Source organism: Chaetura pelagica, unplaced genomic scaffold (assembly GCF_000747805.2).
Source record: "Chaetura pelagica isolate M959 unplaced genomic scaffold, ChaPel_1.0 scaffold45, whole genome shotgun sequence".
In the NCBI taxonomy this organism is placed as follows: domain Eukaryota; kingdom Metazoa; phylum Chordata; class Aves; order Apodiformes; family Apodidae; genus Chaetura; species Chaetura pelagica.
In genome coordinates this window covers 1,733,436-1,743,375 of record NW_009953217.1, presented here as the reverse complement: position 1 = coordinate 1,743,375, position 9,940 = coordinate 1,733,436, and the positions used below count along the sequence as shown (strand labels likewise).

The following is a 9,940-nucleotide window of genomic DNA, read 5'->3' as shown; positions in this document are numbered from 1 at the left end:
TCCCTTCCCTGTGGTGCTTCAACCAGACACTTTGTTGACATTGTACTATGGCACTTAGCAGCACACATGTTGTAATGCTGTTATTTTTCACCAGCCAGCTGTTCCACTTTATACAACACTTAAGTAACAATTTCACAGCCATTACCAGCCTGCAGTAATGACATGGGCTGAAAGCTAAGCATTAACTGGTTGTAAACTGCAAAAATTTGGAGATGTTAAAACAGACACTTTGATAAATGAGAAAGGACATTGCCAGCATTTTAATTGGTTGAGTTGAATCCTCTTTTGTCACTAGAGTAAACCTAGTGTTTAGGGAGTCATGAGGCAGAATTGGGAATGGCTATCTTTATGCACTTTGTAAATGTATTTCCTTGATTTCAGGTGTGACATATTGATTCTGGGAGTCTCATCTGTGTTTTTTTTCTTTCTCTCTTCTCTTCATTTGTACCCTGTCAGCATGGATACGTTTTCAGGGACTGAGAAATCCCAAGGGCTTTGTTTGCCATGATTTATTTGGTGCAAGGGGTGTGTCTCACACAATGTGTGTCTCAGTAACCAATGTGCTGCACAGAGAAATCCCAAGGGCTTTGTTTGCCATGATTGATTTGGTGCAAGGGGTGTGTCTCAGTAACCAATGTGCTGCACTGTGAACAGTGATCCAGAGGTAAAGAATAGCTTGTAGAAACACCTATGGAATTTTTAATTGGACAGGCTTCTTGTTTGGAAGAAAAAAATCAAACAACAAAAAACCCCCACCAAACCCAGAAGCAATCATGACTGAAATGTTTAATAAGTTTTTTTTTTTCCACTTTTCCAAATTACAATCTGGCCCAAAGTGAAGTGATGGGCACAAACTACTCAGACAACTTTTGGTGGTCCAGCTATGGTGTTTCAAGCAAACATAGAATCTTTTATACTAAGACTGTTAAATGTGAGCAAATATAAAAAAGCACCTTCCTGTGTATTGCAGTGGGGAAACCTTAGCAAGCTGAACTGTGAACCAAGAGGCTGTCTCATGAGCACTCTCAAGAGCAGCTGAAGGGTCAAAGACCCAGCTTGCCCTGTGACAGCCAGGCAATTCAATAAAGCAAATTTGCAAGCAAGTAATTGAGCTCTGACAGCAGTTAGAGTGTTTTCATCTCAGGTGTCTTCAGTTTTATCTGTTGACAAATAACATACCTTCAGTTATTATTAACCCTGTTTCATCCAGGTCATTCTCTGGTAATTGCAAAGTGCTACTGCCATTGTAAATTGGGTGAATAAAATTCTGCAGTTCTCCAACACTGGCAAGCACAACATTGAGGTATACTAGAGGAAAAAACTTTCCTTGGGATCATGGAAATGAAGCTTTTGTGCTAATTAAAGAAGTATGTTTAACTGATTCTTCAAAAAAAGCTCCTGACATCTAATTCTGTGGAAAACAACAATCTCGTGGGGTTTTTTTGTTTGTTGGTTGGTTGGTTTTTTTTTGGTAAAATTAGGGCTTTGGGGCTTATGATAGAAGACTATACTAGAGCTTATCAAAAACTCGTAAGAAATCCTGAGCCATAGACTGTAATTATCCCAAGGAGTGTACACAAGAATCTGCATTTGTTTTGAAAAACAGAAATCAGTGCAGGATGGTGCTTTGTCATTGAGTAAAGTGTGTGTCAAGGACAAGGCAAACTCTTACTGTTTTTTTGTCCATTTTTCTGGTTTACCTCATCACTGCCATTTAAAAGAATCCAGAGAGGATATAAGAGGATGGTGTCTGTTACGTGTCCGTACACCTATTTTAGTCTGGTTTTTAATGCATTTTAAAATCAAAGTGAGAAATTTCCCCAGTTTTCAGGGAGTGGCTGTTTACTTAGCAGTACTGAGACCCTGCACAGCTTTCTCAATTGCCGTAAAGCCTCTGCATATGTGCTAGCAGAGCAAGGTAGAATATGCTGCTCTCTAAGGCTGTGTTGTTCTTGATTCCCTACTGGTTTTGTTAATAAAACCTAAAAAAACATAGCAGTTGTATAGTCTATGTAATCTGTTGTGTGTTTTTAAGTACCAATTTGTAACAAAGTACTTGCTTGTAACCTCCAGTCATGGGAAAATGGTTGCTTTCATGTAACAGTACCATCTGTTTGGGTTTCCAGGACATGTATGCTAGCTCCCTCCCTGAAATATTGTCCAGGAGAATTCAAGGGCTTAATATCTTCGTTCAGGACTTCCAAATGTCTCACAGCAGGACCACTGTTCCTGCACGTGTCCCAAGGAAGGCTCCATGATATGTAGGAATCTTAACTATACTCATTGGCATGAGCACATTGGGGGGTCAGCTGGATGGCCCAGATCCCACACCAGCACAACTACTCACTAAGCAACTACTGGAGAGACAGTGACCGCATTAGAGAGCTAGAAGGGTACGAGTTTCTTAATCACAGCAAGTTTAACTTGGGAAGATTTGAGCCACCTGTGTTTCCCTGTAAAGTGGGAGCAATTTTTCTGTCATTTGTCTTATTTGACATCGAGCAGCTTTTCCTTTCTTGAGGTGGAACAGAAAGGCAGAAGCAGAAGCTGATCTCTAGGAATAGCTAAAGACATGACAAAAAGTGTAGCATCCAGATTGTCTACCTTTATTTCTGTCTTCCTATCTTTTTCTAAGATCTATCTTTTTCAGTGCAGTCTCATTTCCAATCTTCTTTGAGCATTGACCTCTTGTCCTTGAGGGAGGTTTGTGGTCTAGGAGCAGTAACTGCACCTGCTTAAAATATATTTTGTGAAACTAGCATGGAAGAACTTGAGCACAAATTTGCAGGCTGCATGTATTAATTCTTCCAGGTGTGCTAAGGAAATTGCAGTCACTGCTTTTGAGTTTAGTGATAGAAGAAATGACATATAACCCTTTGTCCAAATATAGTTGAAGAAATTCTTTGGCTTTTTATTCTGAAAACATGTGTGGATTTTGTCCTTCAAAGATTTCACAAGTAATTTCATGCAGAGGCAGAGATGATAGTGCTTGTTTTACTGATATTAGCATCTCTGCATGGCAGCAGCTGTTTATACAGAAAATCTCATACCTTTTTGTTCTTTTGCCCAGAATTGAGAACTTGCCATATACTGAATGGATTTTATGTATGAGATTTAAGCAAATATAATTAAACTTTCATTTCCTGACAGCTCAACTCCCATGAGGCTGTTTGACCACCATGGACTTTTTGTTATTGTAAACACATTCAGAAACCTAAAGTTTACAACACCAGAAGCTACTAATTCAGTAAACTGGCCAACACTATATAGCTGTAGACTAATTCATTAGTGCCTTAAGATATGTAATTAGATATTTAGATTGAGAAAGGGAGAGGATGAATTAGGGATTACAACAGCTGCTAAGAGGAAATTAAATAGATTTTTTTCTGTTTGTTTGGATATATGTTGTGCCTTTTCTCCACTGAGTTATTCAAAACCAGAAATATTTTGCTAACACATGAGAGCCAGAACGTACTTCTGAGTAGGAGCCAGCCCAGTTGTCATCACTGTAACATTTTCTCATGCAGCTTTTCCTGTCATCTAACCTCATACCTGGAATGAGACTCCCCCCAAAAAACCCTTACTTTTGGAAAAATTAAAATATTTATAATATTTTTATAATCTTAGTCGATCAGACTGCTAAACCCAACAGTATTGTAAGAAAACGGAGAAATATGGACACAGAAAGATGATTAAAATTAGAGCAAATATATTCATCTTTGAATAATATGAGGTGGTGTGGCGAGAAGACAAGGTAGATTTCGCTTCTGGTATGAGATATAACAGTGGTTTTTCAGCTTCCCACTCTAGATATAAGCCTCAGTAACAAGCAGACTTATTTTGAGGACAAAAAATGATACTTAAATCTCCAATACAATAATTTCTGTTTGAAAGAGAGCCTTAACACAGTGGTACCCAGAGTGTGGGTTATCATAGAACATGAGTGTGAGGAGGGTGCTCCAGAATATATCTACTCTGCAATTTATCTATGCCTAAAGCTGTAATTACCATTAGCTCAATAAGATTTCTGTCTTGATACGACTTTTTTGAATTATGGAATTCTTAATTAATTCTCTCATCTCTTTTCCTTGTGATACTTTTGAACTCTAATGAGCAGCAGCATTTTCTGTGGGACAGTAATGAGAAAAGAATGAAGAAATAAGTAACAGATTAAGCTGACATTTTGTATCTAATCATTGAAATATTCTCTTGTTTCTCCTAGGGCGAAGGTGAAGAAAGGTGTGAACATTTTCAGTGTAAGAGCCAGCAGTCCATACTTATGGGACATCAGAGAGAGCATGGATTATACTGGGAAATATGCACCAGCTGTTATTGTTTGCCAGAGGAAATCTGCCTCTGAAAACAGGTAGGTCATTTCCAGCATTCTACCTTTTAATAACTGATGGTTGTTTTTCCTTTTCCAAGAATTTTGCCATGTTTTTAATAAGTTTTGTTTTAGTGCCTGATTAATATGCTTTTGGAAAAGCTGTGTCTGTCTTTATTTTGTAGTGCAATGTTAATTCTACCACATGCACTTTAAACAAATAGTTATTCAATCTTAAAAATCAAAGAAAGTTGAGATTTGCAGGAAATACTATTTTTACAGCGCATTTTGAAGAACACTTCCCGTATCTTAGAATTTGGTTGTGACTAGTTTACTCTCTTCAAATTATTTGCTGCCAGGCATGCTAACAGGGGGTGATTATAGGGCTGGTTTTAGTGGAGTTTGTTTGTTTTTTAATTATTTTTTTTGTTTTTGTTTTGGTGGTTTTGGGGGGAGTTTGTTTGTTTTTTAATTATTTTTTTTGGTTTTGTTTTTGTTTTGGTGGTTTTGGGTTTTTTTTAGGGGGGGCATTGTGGATTCTGTGTACTTTCACATTCTGAATGTAAACATTGTTTTATGGTTATTAAAATAAATGTGAGCTTAGATGCATGTTAGATTTTACTTGAAAGAAAATCATGTGTAGACAAAGTGTATGTGTAACTCTTATAACTTCTGGTTTGCTTTATTCTACCTGAGTTCCCAGTTGAGATTGTGTGGTTTTCTCACTTTTGAGAATGTCTTCTTCTTCGTAAACAGATGTAGGATATTTGCAATGTATTTCTCAATGTGCTGTTTTCTTTGTTAAATTTAGTCATATCTATTAATTTCCAGAAGTAAGATCAAGCATTGTATGGGAAGAGTGTGCTCAACTTTTTTTTAAAAACAATTCTTTCCTTAACTATATGTGTCTGGTGTCACTAAATATGCGCTATGGATAACAGCTAAATATTGATGTCTGCTTCCAGATTGTTTGTCTGCATTGTTCATTTAGTAATTCAACAAACTCTGTTTGCATATTGTTTAATTACTTTTAAAAATCAGAGATCTGATCACATGAATGCAAAGGTGGCAATGTTAATTAACTAGATTGAATACTTTTGTGTTTCTGATAGCTTTACATGGATCAGAAAATACTGTTAATAAAGCTAACTTACTGTGACAGGTGTAATTTCATGGATTAAGGAGGCACTTGTGCAAGTGACAAACTTAACCAGGATGGTTGAGCATTTCTTTCTTGAATTCTGAAATACATCAGTCATTTTATTTGGAGAGTTTTTGGCACCAAAAGCTTATAGTAACAGGATTAACATAAAAATATTATCATAGCCAGCAGGGTGTTTTAGAATGAATATTAACAGCAAATATTATGAGTCTGTATGAGAATAACTAATTAAGCCCATCTGTCAAATATGATGTGAAGTTCTCAGTGCCTTGCTTATTATGGGCTTGCAAGAGTGTTCCATATTAATGGTGAAGCAATTACAAAGTTCTCCCCAATTCTTATGATCTTGATCTCGAGCAATAGTAACTTTGTAATACTCTAAATCCTGACCCATGAGATTATTAGATGAAGTTACTACTTGTAGAATCTGTACAGAACTCTGTTCTCTGTCAAGCATTTATCTGCCATCCCTCTGTTGTAATGTAGACAACCAAAAAAAACCCAAACAAAAAAAAACAAATAGAAAATGTTACGATGGGAATTAACTGCTGGCTGAGAAATATCCCTTGGAAAACACTTTAAAAGCCATTTAATCTGGGAGATACTTCCTCATATGTGCCATCTTTTAATTCTTTCCTTTGGAAGGTAGCTGATCTTTCCTTTTCTTAATTCCTCAGGTAATGGTGAATAAAATAGAAAGATGAAATTAAAGGAGTATTGTATTTAAGGGATGTTTTCTTGGGTTAATGCTGTTTCTCATTGTACCCAAAACTGAACATCTCTGCTGTGCTAGTGATGACTGATAAGAACCACCAAAAGTGGAAGGTCTGGATTTGTGTCTGTTCTTCTATATTTCTTTTTGGACTGGATGGATGTTAGGTGGGATGGGTTTGGAAAATTATTGCGGTGGCTAAAAATGCAGTTTTATTGCATTTTCCTCATCTGCAAAACATGATAGATAGCACTTTGCTGTATCCTTAGCTGCTGTGGAGATATTAAGCAACATGTTTTGATAAGGTACTAATGGGTGCCATGATAATCTTAAAATATTTTATTAACTTTAGATTTTTGATACAAATATTTGTTATTCCATTGGAGAATACATTATTTCCTTGCTGTGCCTTATGGTAGGGACCAGGCCATTGTTCCAAGCAAGTGCAAAATATTTAGAGAAAGTTTGGCCATCTCTGAGCAGAACCTTAATGTCTGGTTGTGAGCATTTGCTGCCTTGTCTCCAAATGTATAGGAACTGCATAATGGATGAACTTTGTTCAGCAATTTCCTTTTCCTGTGCTTATTCTTGGAAATTTTGCAAAGATAGCATTTCTTTTGATACTTTCCCACTTAGGTTACAGTTCTGTAGCACTGGAGGAGATGCTGGTCCTGCTTTTTTAGTAGAGAAACTGATTTTCCTTTAGAATGAGTGACTGAATCAGTCTGTGATAATATTGAGACAGTAAAAGTATTTTTTGGGCTGTATCCCTCACATATTCTTGTGTCTCTCTCTTTTTTTTTTCCATTATACTGTATTTATGCTTAATTTTCTTAAGACTTTTGTAATACAAGAAATTAATCAGATACTAGATAATAATGGGACAGGAAAATATATGGCAGCAGTGCCTTGATTTTCTTACACAGTACTTTCTTTTTATTACATTTATACCATTATCCTTAGTGCCTTATATTTTTCATTTTCAAATCCAGTTATTTAGCATTTAGTTTTCGTATCATAACAGCCATGAGCTACTGCCTCATTCTTTTACTTGTTGCATCTGCCAGTATGTTTGATAGACTCTCAAGAGTGCTGTAATACTAAAATCCTTATAGGCAACAAAATAAATGAGTTTAACATAAATAACAGTGTAATAGCCACAATAATTATGTGTCTTCCTAGTGTTCCTCAACATGCTTCATAAAAATAGTTTTGTTTTACATTACCAGTAGTCTAAAGGTGTATTATTGCTTGGAAAGATTTTTTTCCATGCAATAGAATACATGATGAAGTAAATATTAATTCTAGTGTATATTGTCCTAACACATCATGTGTGAATCACATGAATTTTGGTTTGTCATCATAAAACAAAAGCAAGAAAAAGACTTTAGAAATCAAATATGCTTTCAGATGGCATATATGCAAGTATGGTATAAAATAACTGGACAAGCAGAGTGTCAAGGGTTGGGCTAGGCTGTATGTTTGGGAATTTTTATGGTAACCCAAGAGATGGCTCGATTATTTTTTTCTTCAAAAGATAAATTGATGTGTGAGTTCAGAGCAAAAAAAGTTTATTATTGGGTGGGAGAAGAGCAAACAGAGAAGGGAGATACCTTCAACTCTCAAAATAATAATTCAGCCCTTAAAAGCTGGCTATTCACTCAGCATCATTGAGCTGAATATAATATCTTAACATATGTCTTATAGGTAGATATCATGTATTAATTTGATTCTGAAATGCCAGAGTTTAATGTTATTGGTACTTCCTAGGCATATGGGAAATGATCAACTCTAAATGTATTTATCCTGGGTAGCTTTAGAGTTTCATATGGTGTATCATTTGGGTTTTTTCTTTTATCTTCCTGTGTTATTTGAAAGCCCTAGGCTTCTAAGAGTGATGATGTGAAAGTAACTAAACATCTCAGAAGTCATGTTTATATTCCATTGTTTGAAAACAATTAATTTCAATCTTCTATTTCTCATTTCCCATTTGAAAACTTAAATATACACCCTGAGAGATGTTGAGACCTTTTGAGATGTTGAGGCAAAATAAATTTGTATTCATCAAACCTCAGTGCATCACTCTTTTACATGCTGACCCACTTTTTTTCAGTTCTTGAAAAGAAAACTATTTTATTTATCAAGAATTGCAGAATCTTTCTTGAAACCATCCTACTCAATGCTAATATAATAGAAAAAAAGGCTTATGGTTATCACTTTGAAGCAAATTGAAAGAAAAAAGATGAAATATTAACCACCAACTGTTAGAAAAAGGCTTATTAGCCAACTTTGTCACCTGTTTGAAACATTCATTAAAAAGAAAAATTGGACTGCAGGAAAGCACTCTAAAGGCTTATAGATAATCTTGTGGCACCTTAGAGGTGGACTTTGTTCCTATATCTCTAATATTTACATGATAAATAAAATATGATTCCCTCATTCAGGTTTTATCCTTTTGAAATACTAATGTGCAGTTATATAGCAGTTACCATCTCCTAATGTCCTGCAGTTGGTGATATTCAGAGCTACATCATTGCTTGGTGTATATCATCTTAAGACAAGCAATAAAGGTGAAATACTCCTAAAATGTGACTTGATATGACAGTTCACAAGAAGATGGAAAAAATGAGGAAAATAAAGGAAATGATCAGTAAAGCCTGTACCATTTATACTACTATGGTACCTCTCCATCACCTGGAGGATTTTGTTGCCGTTCACTGGCTGTCAACCATCCCCAATACAGATGCTTCATTCAACTCTGCTGCCTGCTCTAGGCTGTCCACATCTGTGTATTCAGAAACCTTGGGAAAAAATTCAGTATCCTTTACAACATCACAGCAGAAGACAACCTGAGAAGGTGTTTCTTAATTTGAGTTGGACCAGTTCCATGTTTCACATTTGCTAACATCAGGTTAACCTCGCCCCACTCATTTCAGTTGTTACCCCTGGGTAGAGCTTTGAACAGAAGTGATTTTGACTGCAGGAAGAATGTTTTGTAAGGAGGGATGAATTTAATTTCCTGTTCTAGCTCATCTGAAGGGGGGGAGGATATCCGCTCTGTATTTTTGGATTAAATTTTATTATTCTTTTATTTATATACAAAAAACAGTGATTGAAAGCAAGGGTCCCAAAAGTACTTAATATATGAAGTTGCCTTGTGATACCAAAACTGAATGTATAATAGATATTCACTATTCCCTTGTTCACGAGTTTAGCTAGGAATTTGAGAATAGGTGTGCTGTCTTACTGTCTTCATCAACATTTATTGTGGTAGTTCCAAAGGTAGGGATTTGTTCAATGAATCTGAGAAATCATGGGAAAAACTCTGATTATTCCTGTGCTCCTGTAACTAGAGAATATATTATAATCTTCACAGGGGAAAAAAAGAGAGTTATATTTTTGGAATTTCAGGATGTTCTCAAGACAGATTTTTCTATGATGTATTGGTAATTAGACTTGTTTTCTTTGATATATAGTACCTTCTATAAAATGAGATTCCATAGCACGATGATAAGCATGACTTTCTGAAAATGCCAGGAGCTGTCTAGGGGGAGTCTTCTGAAGATGCTATAATTGCTCAGGTTAAATGATCTGCCTCTGTAAAATCTACAAACAGCAAATAATACTAGGTGTTTAAACTCATTTCATTGAGAGTTCTTGACATGAAGAAATGAGAATCATATAATTGGAAGGAAAGAGTTCTTGGCATGTAGAACTGGGAATCAAACAATTGGAGGGAAAG

The 9,940-nt window shown here is 35.8% G+C and overlaps 1 protein-coding gene across 1 annotated transcript in view; it reads left to right on the top strand.

The window, feature by feature from the left end:
- Positions 1 to 9,940, top strand: part of TMEM132D (transmembrane protein 132D) — a 225,099-nt gene that overhangs the window by 84,950 nt on the left and 130,209 nt on the right. Inside the window, exon 3 of the mRNA XM_009997627.1 lies at positions 4,223 to 4,366. Coding sequence (XP_009995929.1) covers positions 4,223 to 4,366 — 144 coding nt within the window. The remainder of the gene's footprint in view (positions 1 to 4,222; positions 4,367 to 9,940) is intronic.